Source organism: Notothenia coriiceps, unplaced genomic scaffold (genome assembly GCF_000735185.1).
Source record: "Notothenia coriiceps isolate Sejong01 unplaced genomic scaffold, NC01 NC01_scaffold00025848, whole genome shotgun sequence".
Classification (NCBI taxonomy): Eukaryota; Metazoa; Chordata; class Actinopteri; order Perciformes; family Nototheniidae; genus Notothenia; species Notothenia coriiceps.
Genome location: NW_011358549.1, coordinates 162124 through 183237, shown reverse-complemented (window position 1 = coordinate 183237; position 21114 = coordinate 162124). Strand labels below are relative to the sequence as shown.

The following is a 21114-nucleotide window of genomic DNA, read 5'->3' as shown; positions in this document are numbered from 1 at the left end:
TACTCTCTCCATTCGATCCATTGTTCCGTTGGGTTTGGTGAAAATCCATTGTTGGGTGTTCAACTCAAGTGGTGACCAGTGATCGGATTGTCAATGTATAGACAGGTCTGTTTCTCCTCGTCGTCTCACAGCCTCCTCCACTTCCTCTCTCCCTACAACTACTCGTGCTCGTCTCCACTATACCGATAATTAAAATTATAATTAATCCTTATTGACGTTTGTCCAATATGTGTTCATTGGAATGTAGACGTATACAATTTTTACATCTATTACTTTACGTCTGTAATCTGACATTATACAAGTACAACAAAGTTCTGAGTCACGTCGTCTCACGTCTCCTCCTCTCCTCCTCTAACTTCCCTGTGTCCTTCCCCCTACTGTGACTCTCTACTGTGACTGTCCACTCTCACTCTGAGTCGACTGTTACATCAATCGATGACATTTACAGGGATGAATATCTACACTACTTACAATAAACTTGAAAATTACCAATAGACTCCATTGATAACTCGTATTACTAAAAAAACATGCAACGTGGTCTGGTCCTCTCAGTCTCCCGTCTTCTCTAACTCACCAACTCCGTCCCCTTTTCCGTCTCTCTCTTCCTTCCTGTTGTTCTCTGTCTGTCCGGCCTCTCTAGTGTGGGGTCTCTACTCTGACTCTTTTGTCAACGGTGTCACCGTCTCTTGTAATCTGACCCCCGTCTCTTTTTTTCGTCACAGGTGTTAGAACTCCCTGTATGTTCACTAGAACCCCCTTTCCTCAGACCGGGTTTGGGTTCAATTCAACAGTTTTATAGGGTCGTGTTGAAACCACGTTTCTTAGCTAGTAAAATTGCGGTTGACCAAACTTTCGAAATGTACCGACCTTATAAGGTTCCGATTTCTACGTCGCAAAACAAAAGGGACATCTTATAAACCCTTTGTAAACTTCTTACTGTGGAAACATTTGTGACCGAAAGTTTTAACCTTTTTTCGAGACCTACAGATATCTCTCGTACTCTTTTAGTGGTCGTGTATTCCGTTCGTACGTCAGAACCACATCAATATTTCGGTCACTCGAGTACCGTCACAACAGCTGGTAAAACCTAAGACGGTCACTCGTACTTTATTTTTCTCTCTGCCCTCATGGAGTCGGCCCAACACCGACAATGGTTCAAAAACCCTTTGTTTTATAGGGTAAGGCACCGGTACTACTCCCGTACAGGTCGCTGTTGGCCCCTTGAAGACTTACGTACTTGGAGAACTTTCTCAAGCTGGGAAAGGAAGTCTGTATAAGTCGTGGGTAGTGTGTGATGTATGAACAGTGGAAGTAGTGTTTTACTTCATTAAGTCACGACACGGGTCCTCTATTGTTTTCGATAGTCATTTCTGTAATTCCTCCGGACCTTACAAAAGTCACTACCGACTGCTTCGTTCTCTACCGTTCGTCGTGACTGTCGATCGACACACACAGGCTATACACGACCCCCCTCACACGTTCTTGTAATGGAATCGATACCATTCTAAACTTCCCAAAACCTGGCGCCTCAGGTAATGTTGACGGTAACTTGTTGTCGATTCCAACTTACCGTATCTGGTACACGTTCCACCAACGTGTCCGAATACTACCGCGGAGTCAGTACTCACCCGACAACCTCCCCAGGTTCGTTTCAAGGCTCTCTTGGTAGGGTACCGGTAAAACACGGACGATACGTGTAGTTTAACTTAATTCACGAGACAAGGTGTACAGAACCGGTATGGTCTCCGGTCCTTCTAATAAACTGGAGGCCGTCTTACAGATTATGTAAGAAAAGACCGAGGGAACACTTGGTACTGTTACATTCCTCTGAGTCTTTGTCGAACCCGAATGTTCGAAGACTCGACATGTCGACAGGTTCTCTGGCGCTACCAGGAAGGTCGACTCCAGATAGTTTGCGATACTATCTCTTAAAGGGTCGGTCAAGAGTGCACGGACAGGTTATAGTCGTTGGGATGCCGACACCCCAGACGTACGGTTGGAACGTTCCAAGAGGTGCAAAATAGATAACTTACTTACAAGTTCTGAAAAAACAGACACTGTCTTTCAATGGTGGTTTTGGATGTTTCACTTTGGACACCTGGACCGTTTTCGACTCCTCAAGTTTACGCGACACAACGCGGTGAGATCTTCTTACGCCGTGACTACTGTTTCGTCGACTCCCAATACTGGCGCGTTTCCGGAACACGCTTGTGTGGTTTAGGGGACTCAGTACACGACATGGTTCTGGTTCCGTCTTCGTCTCTGCGTACCTTCCTCATACATTCAGCTCAGATTCAACACCCCGCGCTCCTGGATCCCTTACGGCTCTTCAACTCTTGGCGTCACATAGATGGAACAGAACTGTCCTAACAACGACTCTACCTCGTCGCAAAAGTTAGAGAGTTGTCGTGTCAAGATTTTCCACAAGTCCGGGACATTAGGTCCTAGATCGTTGAAAGAGACACTCCTCCTGGAGTCTCCAGACGTCTAGTAATATTACACCTAAGGTTTTCGTTCTCCTTCACGACCACCGATTTTTGATAGACCGAGTCTTTCGTCCTTTCGGAAGGGTTAGTGACTTGACTGTACGTTACAGAAAAGTCACGACTTAAGTGTACAGTACAAGGGTGTTAACTGTGTCCAGGTAAGTCTATTAGAGACTGGTAAGGTCACAGGTCGACGTGAACACTTGGCATGTAAGTCGTACGACTCATGCGAAGGGGGTGCACCAATTCTTCGGTTACCCGTTCTGTCTGAGGTGGGTAGAACGGGTAGTTTAAGACAACTCTCTCCGTCGTAGAGAGGTTCAATTCGGTGACAGTAACAAAACTGTCGAAACGTTTGACTTTGGCCATTACTGCAATGTCCAAATGAAATATTTTTTTTACTGTATCTGGAGAGAGGTAGAGAGACGTATCGGGTACAGAGTGTGGAGTATCCTATCAGTGGTAAGTGTGGTAGTTATCCTACCCCCCAAAGAGAAAGTCAAAACGTCACAGTTCCAGGGTACAAACGACTGTCTATAAAGTACTTCTAAGTAACACGGAGAAAACGGAAGTAGTTAATCACTAAATCTCTATGACATATGTCAAATCAGGGTCATCCCGGTTAAGTTAGACAAACCAAGTCCATCCGATCTATAAATTACTACGGTCTTTTTTGTTAGACTAAACATGATAAGTAATACTGTGAAATAATATTATTTATTCACGTTTTTTTTACAAACCGAGCGCACGAACGTAATTGATAGAGACACGGTACGAAAAAAGTTTCTTTGATTGACGTTTTGTAAAAAAGAAAAGACAGGTCGACATATCATCACCCAGAGTCGACTGCGGTGGACGGTCGGGATAATTTGACGACGGCGGTGTAAACTGGTCTAACTATGTCTGTCACCACGAAATTCGAGGCTGCAATAGATGAAAAATGATGAACTCTGTGGATTTTTGGCGTATATCCGGTATACATCACAACGATATTTGTAATATGCGTCAAAACCAAAATAGGTGAGAGCAAGAGAATTATATAGTTTTTTCTGATGTTGTACGCATCGATACTACATAAAAGCTTCTAATAGATTAGCTCTGTCAAGGTAGAGAAAGGCCGACACACGCCCCCCGCCAGTCAAACATCAGAGGACCTGACACAATGCTGTACGGGAGGACTAATCTCCAATGAGACCCTGTACAAGAAGTCCTTGGTTGTCACAACCCGAATACGACAATGAACCTGGTCAGAAACAAAACTCAAGTTATATTATTTAACTAAGAGCAAACACCTAAACCAATTTATATAAACTCGCGAAACAGTTACACTAACAATGGCTAAGTGGTTGTACTACTAATAAGTAGTTATCCTTAAAATATTCTACAACATAAATAGCAGACTTCAGGGTGAAACTTACGACAAATTGATTACTATTCATCTTAATTGATTATAAATTTAAGCCCTGCCAAGGTGTAATTAAAGCCCTGCCGAATCAAACTAAAGCTCCACCGACGGACCTGCTCCACTTTTTTCTATAGCTCTCGTGCTACGAGAGCGTGTGTCAAGCGTATAAGCTGCGCATAGGACAAAGATCCACAGAAATGTATTCGTCCCGTCTGAGAGTATTTGTTCTACCTAGATGCCTTACGAACGCTATTTGGAACCACTGGTCAGATTTTTAATACAGTGCGGTAATCTCTCGAGTCTCTTCTCTAACGACGAACTCTCAGCTATTCGGCGAATAGTACTAGTGAACACAAGAGCTTCCGTTTGTGTGTGTTAAGTCCATCTATACTGTGGAATGCGGATCTCGCAAAATAAATCAAGAAGAACCTAATATCGATGGAAACTGAAGAAGATCGAAGACACGAACTCATAATAGAGCCCAGTGACGTAATGCAAGGGGACCCTCGACGTGAAAGCCGCCGACTGGTCTCCTATCACTAACGCGTGATCGATGCGATTGTCGCAATCATTAGTGATGCAGATTTCAGGAGTGAATATATTGCAGATAAAAGTCATGTAGAAATTGTGAATGTAGTTAAAAATGAACTGAAGGTTCACAAAGAGAATCTGAATTGAACAAAGACATCGCCAACTTTACGTAGAGTGTAACATTCACCGGCTTTTTCTCGAATTACTTCGGTAAGATTTTTGTATTCAAGTTTTCTATGTGAGTTTGTTATTCGTGGAGTCTTCGAAATGGTTAATTTTTGATGTGATAAAAAGGGTTTTGACGAAACTACTAATCTTCGTAATTTTTGTGAGTCAAAGGGAACATTGAAATCCAGGCATTTTAGTTGTTCGAATATTTTACTGTACTCGTTTATTCGTTTTCGTCGGATTGAAAAGGTGTGTTACGTGCATGATCTCAACGTCGAGCGTCATTGTTGTCTCGTTGTGTCTAAAAATCGGCAGATGACGGTACTAGTGGACCCTAATGACATCAACCGTTAGAGATCCGGAAACAGAACCTCGCAACGCGAGTTTCTTGCCCGTGCAGCAGGTGAAGACACACGATGCGCATCATGATGTGGCAGGGCCCCTAAGCTTCTATAGAGCACGAGTCGTCTACTAGATCTGTCAACATCGCAAGCAGTTTAATTGACTGTGTTGAGTAAGCCGCACGCAACTGCGAAGTAGCAGTAGGCTTCGAACTACAAACAAAACGCTCAGTGCGATACTTTTCTTGTAGTTAGATTACCCGTGGTGGGACGGCGACTGTAATCGTTTAGTCGTCGTGCTTCAGTTGACTTATTTGTCAGACAGCGTTTGCTCTATTGCTCCCGTCGGCGAGAGGGGTGAGCAGAGACGAGTAGGTGGAGGGTAAGTACGGCACCCGTTCGGCAGGCCGAACATGGGACATCCTTGTCTATGAGCTAGTTTGTAGTTGCCACTAACTGTATGGTGATATTACTTTATATGATGTAAAAACCTTATTACTCCTTTACTTGACGCATCAGTAGAGGGTCGTATGTGATGCCAAGCTTACCGACCGGACAACCTGACAGTCTCACTTATTTGCTTATCTCTGAGAGAAACCGCCAGACGCCAGCGGTTTCAGCTCTGTACTCGACTTGAACCATCGCTCGATATTTCAGGGTCGTGCGTAGCGCGGCGATATCACGTCAGAGTGCTCTCTCACTTAGCAGTTTAATGATGTCACACCTGCGGTAGTATGCAGCGGAGATGTGTACCGCCGCCCGCATACAAGTCGCCTGGCCGCCCCCCCCGACTTTGAGCTGGTTGTTGGTTAGGTACTTAGAGTGGCGGGTCTGTGTGTCATGCGCCAAACCTAAACCGATCTAGCTTCGGGTGGTCGCTCGTGATCGCTCCTTCGATTCGAAACGGAGGGTGTTACGTCAAGCCGCTTAGCACTGCAGGTGGGGTAAAGTTTCACTTACCCGTTTCGCAACTTCGCCGTTGCGGTGCGCGGAACACATCCTCGGCAATCTGTGTGGGCGCAGCTACCTGTCAGGCCTCAAAAAGTGACATTAAGGGAAGTTCGTGTCGCGTCTGTGTTCACGAAAGAGTTATTTGCCCAAAAAGGAGGCTTAGGTGGTCACTTTTGATGTTGTTTGTTTGTCATATTTACTGTTTTGTATCAAAACACAATCTGTGTGTTATTGTACGTTCGTACACCTCTATGATCCGTTCCATTATTTGTATTTTAATTATGTTCGTGTTGTTGTACGGAGCCAACCCGACGTACGAGAACTTTTGTCTCGCCTTCATAAGAAGTCAAGAGAGTGTTGAATATACATATATCTTATGTTTTGATATGTCGCGACATTCATAGGCACTTAGAAGAAACTCCCACGGAGAGTACAAGAACTAGAGATTGAGTTGCGCTCTTGTCGTATTGCTCTGCACTCGAACCTGAAGTTTTTTTTCTGTTTATAACGTTGCGTACTTTATAATCGTTGTACATTCCGACGTGACATGTTAAGGTCAAGTTCTGTTTCTAAAGAGGCACACGTAATAATACCTAGGTATAGTAACTGTTACTTGTCCAATTACTCAGTCTACCCATAGGAGGTAGTGACGGAGGGAACGGCAAAACTTACCACGGTAGTCTCACTAGCTGTCTCAAGGTCTAGGTTGAACCACTGGATGGGGCATAGTGAAGGGAGCCGGTGGATACGGGGACAGTAGAGGCCTTTTTCGAAATGGCACTCGCGAGAGCCTCCCGTTTTTAGTGAGGTAAGGAACAAAGTTCGGTGTGTTCCTTTCGGTATCTTTTCGAATTCCTTTCTCTACATCCTTGGACAAGTAACCATAAAAACAATATCCTTATTTTACGTGTTCTTCTTGGAACAGACCTTGACCTAGAAACGGGGACACCACTGCTGGGGGAGGGGGTGAAAGAACGGACCGACACGAGGACGGAAGCAGGAGACCGTCCATGACCCTCACAGCCGTTGACTAAACACGGGGATAGATCCGCCTGGTGTTCTTCCATATTTCCAACGGGCGACGGTTTCCTAGCGAGCAGGCCCTATAAAGGCCACGACCCTTTTCCTTGAAACCACTGGATAAAGTCAGTCCCTCTCAAGTGGTGTCGAACAACCACTAGACTTCAAGACATCCCCTTTTATTCCAGTCCAACTAGACTGGATCAACACAAAAGACAGGTTCCGTTTCGATACCAAAAGGCCATTTTAACGACAAAACACAATTTCCGACAGTTACAAATCCTTGCGGAAATAAGGACAATCCATCGTTATCTCTGTTGTCGGACAGAGGGTAACTTGGAAAAAAAACAAAAAAAAACAATAAAAACACATCATTAACCGATCTCGTAAACCGGCCCACGTGAGGTACTGACGGATCCACTAAAGTTAACGACTCAATTGGGCCCCAGTGACCGCAAACACGAATTTTAGGGAGGGTGTTTAAGATGTGCATCTGATCCCAACCACTCAGGTCATTCGTACAACCATTCCATCAATCGGTCTCCCAAAGTTATACATTATTGAGAGAAAGTGATGTCAATGACGACCCTTTTTTGGAACGGAACCCATTGTCAATTTACCGAAGCTAACTTCTAAAACCAACTCAGGGAGTTCCTCCTAAACCAACCCATGAATATTTTTTATAGTTCAGAAACTCTCACCGACTGCGTAATGCCAGAACCAGAAGGGGGTTTTCAACTTATTATTCTCTCCAACAACCATCTTTTATTTCCTGTGTCAATCACCTTTTTTCACAAATAGAGAGAGTTTGTTGTGTGTGTGTGTGTGTGTGTGTGGTGTGTGTGTTGTGTGTGTGCTTTATCCCTGCTCCGAGCGAATAACTTTCTGATGTCCATTTACAAGATACTAAATACTAAAATACAGAATACTATCAAATCAATCAAATCGTGAAGTGATAAATAATGGGAAACCAACGCCGGAGCTAAAAGGTATGTTTCAAAAGACGGTTAGACTCCATCGACTACTCACGTTCAAAGCCACATTTCTTTGAAAATGTTTCACCTCAATAATAGATTTCGTGATTTAAGATACTTGGGTTTATATATTTCTAAATCTGACACTGAAACTGTCAGTGCCTCACCAGCCACGAACCTCAGCGCATGTCACTGCTATTCACATCTCCATCCATTTAGCCTAGTCTATTATGTTTTATAAATTATTAAAAAGTGCTATTTATACAAATCACATAACATTTAACAGTGTAGCCTATACGATTAGCTTCCAGGCAAACTCATTAAAATATATAGCCTACTCCTGTGTGACCTTCACTTCTAAAACTAAGATTATGTTCATCGTAAAATTACGTTGCTTACCAGATTGACCGCAAGCTTTATTTCATGGTATCCTGAACTACCAAGGCAAAACACGCATCAACACTACGGGTTGTCAGAAGGGACAAAAAACATTAGAATAAACAAATGAAAGCAGCGTGTGCTGAATAGGACTAGTCTTATGCTGTGCAAGAGAGGTTTACAGTAGCAAAATTGAGTTCGCATTGACGGCCACAATGCTTGTAAAAGACGCTCCGTGCAAAGGGGTTATAAAGTTACCAGACACACGGGCAGGCAAGTGCATAGAGTTACTAGTCCGATAGGAAAGTTACTAGACCCGGGCGTGCGGGCGTGTCGCCATTTCGAACCCTGAATAAATTAATAAATTAATTAAAAAATCAGTGACCCAGGCATACCGGGGCACCTCAGATCTACAGGGGGGCACGTGCCCCCGTGAAAAGGGTCTCGCGACGCCGATGGGCAGGAACCAGGATGTTCACATCAAAACACCGCCACACTAAACAGAGTTCCGCTGTGCTGTATTTCCTACATAGGATTTTAAGTATGTCTTTATGAGAAGGGCTGAGACGCTGTATTTCTCACAATCCATATTAAAGCTACTCTTGTTTGATTAAACTCAGTGATGACTGTTTTTTTTCTGTTTTCATTCTTTTTTTTTTATTGGGAGTTTTTTATGGGCAGGCTTGCAATAAAAAATGTGTTTAAGGAAAAACTCTATGAGAAAGCAGCATTAAAAAGTGTGTTTCTGTCATCTAATGGTTGGAAATGTTCTGATTTGTTGCAGTCTCAGTCCCCAGCCCAGAAGTGATGTAAGATGTTAAATCATGTTTCGGCTTGGCGACAGAAAATACATAAAGCTTTAGGAGGTTGAACTGCCAAATAGTACAGATAAATGTTACAGTGTAAACAAGAATACTATAAACAATATGGGTGAACCTGTGCATGTCTAAACTTCACTGTAAGTCAGTAAGAGTACATTGAGTCTCTGGGCTCACTAAACTTTCTATAAATCACGCTTTCAAACTGTCCTCCTACATTCAAGCTTTTAATGATTTGTGAAGCGAGTGTATTGTAAAATGCTCAGCTCAGAACTGAGTGAGTGACAGAGTGTGTATCCTGCTCTGCCAACCAACCCAATTAAAAATGAGTTAAGTAGTTTCTCGTGTACAACATTTGTAATGAGTCGTAATGGTCTGGAAAACTGTATACATTACGTACATCAGCGCAGCACTTTTAATAATCATTCAAATGTACTTTTAGGAAACTTAAGACTAGTTTCATCATAAAAATCATTAAAAATGAATGTGTAGTTATTACTAACATGTTATACAAACTGCATTACAGTTCTTTGAGATGTAGAGGTGTAGAATACTCTTTTTCTTCCAATGGGACTATGTTTAGGATAACTTATTTACTTTTATTTCATATGTCTCAGTTAGTGTGTCCATACCTTTGATCTTGTTGGCTTGTAGATAAAGGTTCTCCAGGTTTCTACTAACAACAGGGATCTTCTCCAGTTTATTGAAAGAAAGGTCAAGCTCAACCAGCGTGCTGACATTGAAGACATTGGATGGAAGTCCTTTATCAGTCAGCTTGTTATGAGCCAAGCGGACAAACTGCAGTCTGGGATTCATGGTGAGAAAGCCTGCCGGCACACTCTGTATTTTATTAAAATCCAGGTAGAGCTGCTGCAGCCGCTCTGGGAGGTGGTCTGGGATTTTACTCAGCTTGTTTTTCTTCATATCCAGCAAGGTCAGAGCCTTTAGTCCCTTCAACATACCTCCAACATCCTCAATGACATTTGCTTGGAGCTCAAGGGTGGTGAGGTTAGCCATCCCCTCAAATGAGTTGGAGGGGATCTTTGAGATCTTGTTGTGACCAAGTCGCAGGTCTGTGATGGAGTTTGGCAAGTTAGGAGGCATACGTGTGAGCTCATTGTGATCCAAGAGGAGCCGGTCCAGTTGCTTGAGCTTGCTGAAGACGTTCTTGCCGATTTTGTCTGAGTCTAGCTGGTTTTGAAACAGCACGACCCAGATCAAGCTGGTAGCATTGTCAAAAACCCCGTCTTTGATGCCTGTGATCTTGTTCCGGTGCAGGTAGACATACTTAATGTATGAGGGGACGTATGGAACATGCTGGAGGTTGCGGTTTTGACAGAACATAGCTGTGGGGAAGGTTGAGGGGCAGTCGCATTCCAGTGGGCAGTCGACATCCACGGCCTGCCAGGCGGCATGCCTCCAGCGCCCTCGCAGATAGGACAGCCACTTGAACTGGCTGTAATTCTGGCTGATGCTTTGATCCACTATTCCTAGAATAAGGAGAAGCACCAATGTCTGCATGATCACTGTAAGAAAACCAAGAAAGAAAAATATTTAAAATTGATATAAAGTCAACTTTAGGATATTTCTTAATCCCAAAAACACTGATAATAGGAGATGTTTTGTAGCTATTACTGAATTATGCTTGTTCAACCATTTAAGATCCACTGCTCTTGGCTCTAATCTTTAAATGTAAGTAATGAATAAAAATGTCTATATATATATAAGTTCAGTACACTTACCGCTTGGTTGATCAGAGAGGATGTCTCCTTTCTTGCTTGCGCGTCTGTGTTTTCCTCAGAAAAGACTAACTACATCCCCTTTCAACGTATAGCTGCAGCCCCAGCCACACACTCTCATTAGAGCCATACATTTTTCAGCTTGCATGTAAAGCCTATACCATAATATATCACCTCCAGCCATGTCAATATTAATCCCATCTGGGAAGTGGAGCAAACATCTGCTTTTTTACAGCCTTGTTTACCTTTAGTAAGTCATGCCTTATCATTAGCACTACCACTTGAAAGCTGGCTTGCTGTGAAGTGTACTCGTATAAAGGTTATGGAGAGAGTGGGGGGTTATGCTATAGATTTCTTTAGAAACAAGGGTCTAGACGCTGTAATTAATGGTGTGTTTCAACTTAAATGAAACAATAGAGCTTTGTTAAAGTTTATAATCCAATCCTTACATTGTAGAAGGCCTTTGTCAATAATTCACTGTATGTTTCAACATGAAAACAAGTTTGACAAACCCTGTTATTTGTCCACAATAATTCTCCTTAAACATGTTTTTCATTTTTCGGTCTCTTTCTTCTGACTGTTTCAGGTACTCACCCATTTCATCAATTACAGTGTTCAAACTCTGGAGAAAGTTAACATGTGTTTGTGCTGGCGCCTGCAGGTAGGTTTCCCATTACCAGATTGTCATGTATGAATGGGCCTCGCCATTCATCCCTTCCATAGGAGCAGAAAAATTGGAGGCAGAGATGCAAGGATTACGTTTCTCTTACCCAATGTGCCTTCCAGGTTTTTCTGAAGAAGTTCAAGACGAAGGGTTTGTTTGAATAAAAGTTGTTCAGCATGTAAAGACTTCAATCACAAAAACATTTTATGAGAGGAAAGGGGACCTCAGGATACACATGGGAACCCTTTATATAAAATACTTAACAGGTTTTTAGTTAAATCACATTATTTGTCCGACAACCAACTCATCATGTTTAATGAGAACATACAAATATTTAAATCCTCCCAATCTATTACATGAACCTCTATTAAAGAAGTGTTGCATGTGTTCTGAACTGTGCTAGGATTAGGCAAGGCAAGGCCTTGTAAGTATAAATGAAAGTTCTTCCTCACAAATATATCAAAATTACCAGTATTTGTTAGGGGAAACAAAAAGTTTCCAGGAAAAACAATTGTTCCTTTGAAATCTGATGCTGGATTTCTCATTTATCCCTCTGCAATCCACATTGTAATTCTCCGAATGTGCCACAACGACAGTCTGAATTAAAACAGGATGCAAAAAACGATTAAATAAATATTGTCTTGTAATTAAAGCAACATGTTTGATGCAATACACTCTGTCTGGGCGTCATTCATGAATTTATCCAACTTCAGCCAGAAAATCCAACATAGCCACAATAATATGACAGCATGCACTAAGCAATCATCTCTGAGGTGTCCTGCTGTTGTGCGCTTTACCATAAGGTAAAACATTTGACTATTTTCTTGTCATGATTGATTTTACAGTAATGTAATGCTTTAAAACATGCTACTTAAAACATATTTGTCTATGTTCTGCTCGTGAATTCTTTAAATGGTTGAGTGTGTGTGTGTGTGTGTGTGTGTGTGTGTGTGTGTGTGTGTGTGTGTGTGTGTGTGTGTGTGTGTGTGTGTGTGTGTGTGTGTGTGTGTCACTAGCCTGGAGGTTGTGTGGGTGGTTTTTTACTTTTCTTTCTTCTCTTCAAGAGTAGAGGATTAGTCGAGTCTTCAATGGTTTTGATTTTTATTTGATCATAGTCCACTCTCATCGTCTGCAGGGCATTTGTCATTTCCTCCTAATAATAACAATAAAATTATAACTTTATGAAACACAATCAACATGAAACACCTCGTGATTTTCAAAAACAAACAAAGAATCAACAGCATTTTCTGTTTGTCTAAAGAAGCATAACTTCTCACATGAAGCACACAAACACTTACCTTAACCTTCTCCCAGACATCTTGCTCCTCATGCAGCACGCGGCTGGTGTGGAGAGGTGTTAGTGGGACCTCCACTGACTGCTGTATTAGTGAGAGAATATGGATTAGTGTCCACCAAAGGTTACAAACATCTCTAAAAAGCAGTTGTTGCTCAAAAAGTGTCAAGCCCTTAGTGAGCTGCTCACATTAATCCAGGGATGATTTATGAACTCTGTGATGTTCATTCTCTGGGTTGGCTCAGTTTTCAGTAAGTGGCAAATTAGCTGTTTGGCTGAAACATAAAATCATCATCAAATTGTATAATATTTTTGGCAATCATACAATAACTGCAATAATGTGGTACTGTTTTTCCAAATGTCTTATATTAAATTCTAATGACATTTACATGAAAGTTATATAAAAAAAAACAATGACTCTGCAGCAAACAGTTCATAGAAATCCAGAACAATTTGAGGAAATAAATCTGGTATGTCCTCCCAGGAGAAACACTTATTTCAAGTCGATGAGGATTCATAAAGGAAAGGAGTAATCTAGCAAATAGAAATGTGTAGTCAGATAAAACCAACTTTTCAATTTCCAACAAGCCCTCACCTTCATCAGACACATCGCTCCATTCTGGTTTGGGGAAATCGTATTTTCCAGTACGGATCCGTCTTTTCATTCCTGGGGATATTGCCAAACCGTGATGTGAGAAGAAGGGAGGGTAACCACAAAGTCTGTGTGTAAAACAGAAAAAAAGCATGATGATAGATTCAATTAAATGTTGTTCATATAGAACAAAATCATAGCAGAAGTTATGCCAGGTCTTTTTCCATAAAGCAGGTTTAGATTTATTATTTGTTATTTGTTTTTTTAAATCTGTTCGAAATAAAGATGGAAATGAAATGAAATGAGATTTAACTCTATAAATGATACAGTATGTTAACAAGAACATGGGATATATAATACAAAAAAAACAAGAACTTAGACAAGCTTCAAAGAGAACAATATGTCATTGCAAGAAAGTAAAACCGCTAAAGACACATCACACAGATAGACTTACAGAATATACATAATGACACCCAGAGACCACATGTCACAGGATCTGTCATATTTCTCTGGACCCAGAACCTCTGGAGCTGCCACAGTGTGAAGAGAAATTATTCAAATTGAGGGAATCACTTTTGTTAACATTAATCTGTTAATACAAAACAGATGACTGCAAAAAAAAACAGGTTCTTAAAGTGGTGTATAAAGGATTTTCCATCAAAGCTAGATTCTACACTATTCAAACAGCTAAATCCCCTCAAGGAAACTACTGGACATTTGAAAAAATGCAAAATGCTGTTGTGTTTACCCAAACAAATGTAAATGCAGATTATATTCAAGTGTGTATCATATTTTCCAAACTTCTGGATTTAAAAATAATAACTGGTAGGCTACCTTTTTTTAATTTTTTTTAAAAGGGGCAAAAATCTTATTATTCGAAGTCTGGTTATTGAGTAAAGAATTGACATGAAACAAGAAATATTTTACATTGTAGTTTAAAGGTGGGGTAGGTAAGTTTGAGAAACCGGCTCGAGATACACTTTTTGTTATATTCCATGGAATGCTCTTAACATCCTGATAGCAATGAATATCTTAAATGCTTTGACAAAAAATCCATAAAAAAATGTCATCTGTGGAAGCCGTAGTACTGTAAAAAGCACGACCAGTCATTTTAGCCGGCCTGGCTAAAATAACTGGATGGCCTACCTGCCTGTCAGCCTTCCATCTGTGCACAAACTTATCTCGTGCCCTCATTGGCCATGTGCGCGTTCGTGTGTGTTGGGGGAGGGGCTCTGTAAGGAAGTGGCAGATTTTTTCCGGCTATGTATTTTCAAATTCTAGCGCACTCGAGCTGGTTTCTCCAAAATTACCTACCCCACCTTTAAGAAGTATGTCCAAGACATGCCAAGCTGTTCCACAAAAATGCGATGATTTTGCCAACACAGTTCTTCGTGTTGATTTAGGGCTATCACAGACATCAGGAGGTCTAGTTTATTAGGAACTCGCACCATTCAATGAACATTGATCATTAAAAAAAAGAAATTCCCAGCTATAACTTTCAGTTTTCTCCGCATGCTACAAATGTCTAGTGTATCTTCCCAATGTCCAATGTGATGTCTCACCAACATAGTAGGGTGTAAAACATGGTGTTGCCAGAGAGTTTAAGGTGGTGATTTCTTTGGCAAACCCAAAATCTGTCAGCTTGAGGAAGGCGTCTGGCCTTTTGGAGGTGTACAGCAGGTTCTCTGGCTGAAAGAGACAGCAACAGCAATCAACTGCTGGATAATATACTTCACATCACTTGTCATCAACCACAGGGAAACAAATGAATACAAATTAAGTTAAAATGAACCACTTTAACTGCTAAATGTTCCCTAAAAGCAATCCACTGTTGGAAGTTGTGTCTCAAATATACAGGGAGAAATTACCTTGATGTCTCTGTGAGCAATGTTGATGAAATGCAGGAAATGTATGGCTTCTCCTATACTCTTCATGATGTCAGAGGCCTCTGAGTAAAAAGAAAGTGTTGAGAAAAAAAAATAGACACAATAGAGGTCAAACAAAAAGCTGCCGAGTAAATCATACATTCAGATGTATACTTGTGCTTACCAACAGTAATCACAAGTATAAATAAAATCAACCAGGATTTAAATCTTAAGGATTGTAACTTTACTTTGATTGAAATATAATAATCCCTTTACCTCTTTCTGTAAATGCATGATTCCCTCTGTCCTGGATATGACTAAACAATTCACCTCCATCCATACTAAAAAGAAAAACAAACAAAATGGATAGAAGAACAGTATGAGCCTAAAATTATTAGGGCATGGTATGTATTTTATTACTCATCAAAACAAATAAAACGTTCTCCTGGTTCACCCAAGATGGTGACCTGCAACCTGCAGAGGAGCGAACAATCATTGTCAAGCAAACTGAAAATGTGTATGCTTTTGTGGTCATCAATCTAAGAGGACTTTATAAATCCTTCAGTCTGAACATGCTTTATGTTGGGAGTCTGTGCTTTCGGTTTCGAGAGGTTAAAAAGTTACGTTAGCAACATAAATTCAAAGTTGTACCACGAACCAAACTATTCACCTCTTGAATATAACTTGAATGTGTTGACCCATAGCTGTTGTTTTTTTGTTATTTGTTTTCTCTTATAATTATTTCTATGCACTACTTAATTAGTACTGTCGACATTATAAATGAGGGCAAGCTGTCAGAGATTTCAAACAAAGTTTGGAAGAAATGTCAGTAAAAAGCTCTTGACTAAAATCAGAAGCAGCTGTAAACATTACACACTTGTGATCCCTTAACTGTGCATCATTCTTGTCACTTTTGTTGTTCACGGTGAGGATTTAATTTATCCCATCCAGCTTTGAAAACACTTTTTTAATTATATTATAACATTAGAGGTAGATTAGATGGACACCTGGCTTATTGTGTTCTAGACAAAGCAGCCTCTGACTGCTTTTTATTACTTTGTTCCCTAAAGTCTTCTGGAAACTCACCTCAGTGGGTGTAAATAAACCAAGCTGGCTCCTCCACAGTGAAATAATGCAAGCCAACTGCCAGGAGCCTCTCAAAGAAGTCCAAGAAAGGAAATCTACTTTTGTCAACATGTTTAATCATTTGATAAAGACCACACATTCATTTCTGGCTTTAATTGTATGTTTCTCTGTGTGTGTGTGTGTGTGTGTGTGTGTGTGTGTGTGTGTGTGTGTGTGTGTGTGTGTGTGTGTGTGTGTGTGTGTGTGTGTGCGCGAGTGTGCGTGCGTGTGTATGTGTGTGCAGAAGAACACACCATTCCATCACGATGAGGAGGCACTTCCTGCCATGGTAGAGATTCTCGTAAACATCTATGATGGGTACAATGTGGTGACAAGTTGACACCCTCCAGTGGAGCTCCACTTCCCGCCTGGCCTCAGGACAATCCTGCAGCATCTGAAACACACACAGCAGAGGAATTAACAAACATTATGTTTGTTTTAAGTGTAGTCATGTGACCCAGTTCTAGTTCAAACAGGTCCATATTTGTGTTGTGTTTTTAGGCAACGCTAAACAACATTCCTTATAGATGTTTTAAAACAATTATGGGGCTCAGGCACTTTAACTGTCAAGGTACATTTTACCACAGGAAGGCTTGGCCTTAGTTGCAAATAGCGCTGCTTTGTTGATTACCATTTGACATACTGACAGATAATTAATCAGCCACCACTTAATAATCAACTTCTTATTGTGGAAGCTTTTCTATTTTTAAATGATGGTAAATAAAAAATGTTGGCAAAATGAGGCATTTGAAGGACGTTGCACTCATCAATGAGACATTGATATATATGGAGAAATGTATCTGCAGATTTTTCTGTGAAAATAATAAAAAGCTATAACTCTTTCAACCTCATGTCACCTCAACATCTTTACCACATCAGGGTGAAACGTAGTTTTTTCAGTCTGCCTGTTTTCCTTTCAACTCTGTTGTTGTGGGTTAGGGAGCACACAAGGTTCTTAGCAAACCATTGTTAGAAGAGAATTTATGATACACATTTCTTTCATTTATAAGATTCATATTACATTTAATAGGCAACTTTTTATAATAGGTTAAACTTATTCATTGACTAGAGCTATCTATAATACATACAGAGATGTTTCCACGGATGTGAGCAAGGTTGTGATTTTGGATGTAGAACAGTCTGGATAATGTTTTTATAAATATATTATCATAGGTGTGTGGATTTCCATGTGCCAACTTCTGTTATATTTCACTACAAACATTTGGAAGATATCAGGTTTACAGTCTTCTTTCTCAGATTTGGTGAAAGGACATACAAAATATGATTTACTTTTGAACATTTCTTTGGCAGGATTAGTTTGTCTTTCACACTGCATTCTGATTTCCGACATGTACTGCTTTCACAAGACTTTTTCAACAGGGTGCACCTGTGGAAAATGATAATTTAAAAAATCCTATTGCATGTAATATTTACTGGAAAATTAACTACATATTTATGCTGTGCACACTGGCACCCTCATCTGTCTACTTTAAGTCAAATGCCACTAAATTTAGAAAGAGTCTTTAAAAATAACCTAGCTCTCTAGCAAGAAATCAAATCTGAAGAAATGCAAATACGAAGGCACAGTAACAAAGAAATGTGAGATGGGACATACTGTATGCTTCTCATCAAAAAGTTAGTAACTGAAGACTACACAAATGTGTCTCTGCAAATAATAACAACATACTTTTATAAAACAGACAAAGGTCTATGATAATATTAATCATTTGCTAGTTTTTCCATTCTGTTTACCCATCTCAAAACTCCTTCACTTAATGCAAGCTGAGTGCTTGTTATCTGCATGACACCTCGTCCTGCTGTCCCAGTGGCATAATCTCTAAGCCATCTCAGGCCTCGTGCATGTGGCTACTTTTAGACACAGGCATGTTCCCCTCTCTCTTTCTGGCTGGCAGCATTTGGATAGCAAAAGTCAACACTCCTCTTTCGAAAACAGGCCCCTCTAAATGGTAGGCCAGAGGCCCTAGCTGCTGAGTTATATATAATTTACAATCTGTTGGACAGAAATTAGAAGCTCACCAAACCGAATACTTTGTACAAACTGAACATTTTTTGTAAAAAACGACCTGTTGCCACGAGAAAATAAATCTATAACTCACATGTGATGCCATCATCGACCTCACCTCTTTAACTCTGACTGAAAATAATGCCTGTCATTTAACATGCACAAATCACAGGTACTCTATAGTTAGATATGCAACACACATGCCTTAGAAGCTTCACATTGATCCAGATGACTGCAGTTGGGTAACGTGTAATCATCTCTCCCTGCTAGCTGAAACTAAGATTACAAATAGAAAAAAACTGTCCTGAGGTGAAAAAAAGAGAATAATCTTTAAAATATTTAAAGGGAGTCTTCTGTTGACGTTAAACTCGCTACTTTTGTCAAGGTGGACATACAATCTTATTGCACACGATAGTCATCTTTGGCCAGTTTTTGATTCACACAAATCAATCATGAAAGCTTTCAGAGGCCTTTCAAGTGTTTACCCAAAGGGATCAGATAAGAACCAATAACCTCTTGGGCTTCATTGTGTTTTGGCAAATATTAGACAATGATATGTTGACCGTTGAGGCTCTGCATATACTATTTAATAATAATAATAATAATAATAATAATAATAATATATATATATATATATATATATAAATATATATATAAATGTCATATATGCCTGTAGGCCTATGTCTTTTATTAATAAACAAATCGAATTTAAACTTGAACAAGAGACAGCCCAGTAACAAATGGAAATGTTGGGTACATCTGAATCAAATAAATCAAATTAAAAATGCTGTTTTATATTCAAGACTTTAAAATATATTAAAAAATGAAAAGTTGAAAGAGCTTTAAGACGCTGCCTTTAAGCAATGTTTACACTCAGAAGGTTATAAATCCATGCACAAAACATAAACATCTTTCGAAACAAATTCAACTTCCCAGTAAATATGGTCATAGTCATGAGAGCTATACAAAAACATCTACAGATAATATGCTCTGCTATGGTAACTATGTAATAGTACAAAAGTGAAAAAAATGTCCCATAAACAATTATTTAACATTAGGCCAATGGACTTATGTGTATTTAACAGCCATGATTTGGCTAACAGATTGTAATATGTATTAGTACGATTAAAAAAACAGTAGGCTATTTTTACCTTCAGTGCATACTTTTCTCCACTCTCTTTGTGAAATATTTCCAACACCTTGCCATTTATCCCCATCCCGAGCACCTGACTTGTAACATTGTAATCGACTGTAATTACATTCCTTTTGATTTGAAGAAGGTTGTTTAGAGTATTCACAAAATAGTGAGGTGGGAAAGGAGCAGAGTTTAGATTAGGCTGCTGTTGGATCGGCACAGCCGGCTGGATCTGACTCGACATGTTAACTATCGGCGACACATACAGACAGGTGCGTCTCCCGTCCTCTCACTGAAGGTAGCAGCTTGTTTACTATCTCAGCTACAGTTGTAACACCGAGCTCATGTTGTTCTTCTTTGATATCAGCACACCGCTAGCCGGGATAGCTAGACAGCAAACAAGTCCTCCAGAAGTAGCGACGACGAGTGTCCAATAAGTCAACTTTCAACTAAGATTTTTGACAGACAGTCAGTTCAAACCGTGCTTAATAAACAAAATGGCTTAATTTGTCAAGGGATAAACAAATGACCAAACTTCCGGACTGAAATGGTGAATCTCGCTCAGGGGCGTGCCTGGGGAAAGGAGAGTAGGGGGCACAACCCTCACTACCACCCTACTGCCACTCAAATCCTACATTACGATTGGCTGATGCCCATTATAGAGGCGGGCTACTAAGACAGCAGTTATAGCATTTCTTTTCTGATAAATAAGATGTTCCAGTTACCAAAAATCAATCAATAATGAAAAAATAAAATCTGAAGGCTGTCATTTCGACAAATCAGAAATATAGGGGCGAGTTACCAAAACGTTAAGTAATTCCCAGCACATCTCCTCTCCTCACTGTGAGGAGCAGCAGTGCTGTAAATGCCTCCTCCTGATTACTTCACTGGGAAAAATGCTCCCTGACTTCATTAGTTGAAGCACTTCCGGCTAATTGGCAGCAGAGTTTCGAGGATTCAGCCATCAAAATAAAATCACATTTTTTTTAATTGCCTGTTTATGCACAATTGAAGCAGTTCCAGGCACGCAGAGGAAATACTTGAGCTGTGATGATATTAGCATAATATTTATCCTATGAAAACGAAATGACCTTTCGCAAAGCCACGCCCCCCCTTGGTTACTGTTGTTAGTCCGACAAGCTGAGAGCCAGATGCGTTAAACAAAGCCATAATGGAGGGTCTCCGTAACGTCGGAGTCGCCTTAACAGACTCATTTTGGAGCAATAACGCAGCAATATCTTCCAGTTCCCGACAAAAGGGGCTACAATACGCTATGGAGGGTTATATCCACAGTATAAACATTAGAAAAGAGGGAGGCACAACATCAATACAGGCACTTGCATACAGGTCGCAGTGCAAGAGTGAAAAACCACATGAGCTGTATGTCAAATTCGACGAGCACAATATTGTGGACCAGGCTTGTTCGTGTACCTACAATACGCTATGGAGGGTTATATCCACAGTATAAACATTAGAAAAGAGGGAGGCACAACATCAATACAGGCACTTGCATACAGGTCGCAGTGCAAGAGTGAAAAACCACATGAGCTGTATGTCAAATTCGACGGAATTATTATTATTATTTTGGAATAAAACAATACAATC

At 40.4% G+C, this 21114-nt stretch overlaps 2 protein-coding genes and 1 long non-coding RNA gene across 3 annotated transcripts in view; all 3 read right to left on the bottom strand.

Annotated features, from left to right (window-relative positions):
• Window positions 1–6334, bottom strand: part of LOC104956323 (uncharacterized) — an 11214-nt gene extending 4880 nt beyond the window's left edge. Inside the window, exon 1 of the long non-coding RNA XR_799533.1 lies at window positions 6323–6334. This is a non-coding gene — a long non-coding RNA (uncharacterized lncRNA). The remainder of the gene's footprint in view (window positions 1–6322) is intronic.
• Window positions 6335–9651: 3317 nt separating this feature from the next.
• fmodb (fibromodulin b) lies at window positions 9652–10593 on the bottom strand. Its single transcript, XM_010783806.1, has one exon. The coding sequence runs from the start codon at window positions 10591–10593 to the stop codon at window positions 9652–9654; it is 942 nt and encodes a 313-aa protein (XP_010782108.1).
• A 1828-nt stretch (window positions 10594–12421) lies between these two features.
• On the bottom strand, window positions 12422–20051 carry LOC104956322 (MAP kinase-activated protein kinase 2-like). Its single transcript, XM_010783801.1, has 10 exons — window positions 19526–20051; window positions 16606–16745; window positions 15503–15567; window positions 15230–15309; window positions 14924–15050; window positions 13816–13891; window positions 13365–13489; window positions 12959–13044; window positions 12774–12854; window positions 12422–12628 (listed from the first exon to the last, which is right to left on the bottom strand). The coding sequence occupies exons 1-10, from the start codon at window positions 19751–19753 to the stop codon at window positions 12488–12490; spliced, it is 1149 nt and encodes a 382-aa protein (XP_010782103.1). The 5' UTR covers window positions 19754–20051; the 3' UTR covers window positions 12422–12487.
• Window positions 20052–21114: the final 1063 nt, after the last annotated feature.

Coding starts and splice junctions, on each gene's coding strand:
- fmodb (XM_010783806.1), bottom strand. CDS start 10,593: ATGCAGACATTGGTGCTTCTCCTTATTCTAGGAATAGTGGATCAAAGC.
- LOC104956322 (XM_010783801.1), bottom strand. CDS start 19,753: ATGTCGAGTCAGATCCAGCCGGCTGTGCCGATCCAACAGCAGCCTAAT. Junction 15,310..15,502: donor TCATGCATTTACAGAAAGAG/GTAAAGGGATTA, acceptor CTTTTTACTCAG/AGGCCTCTGACATCATGAAG. Junction 12,855..12,958: donor TAAATCATCCCTGGATTAAT/GTGAGCAGCTCA, acceptor TCACTAATACAG/CAGTCAGTGGAGGTCCCACT.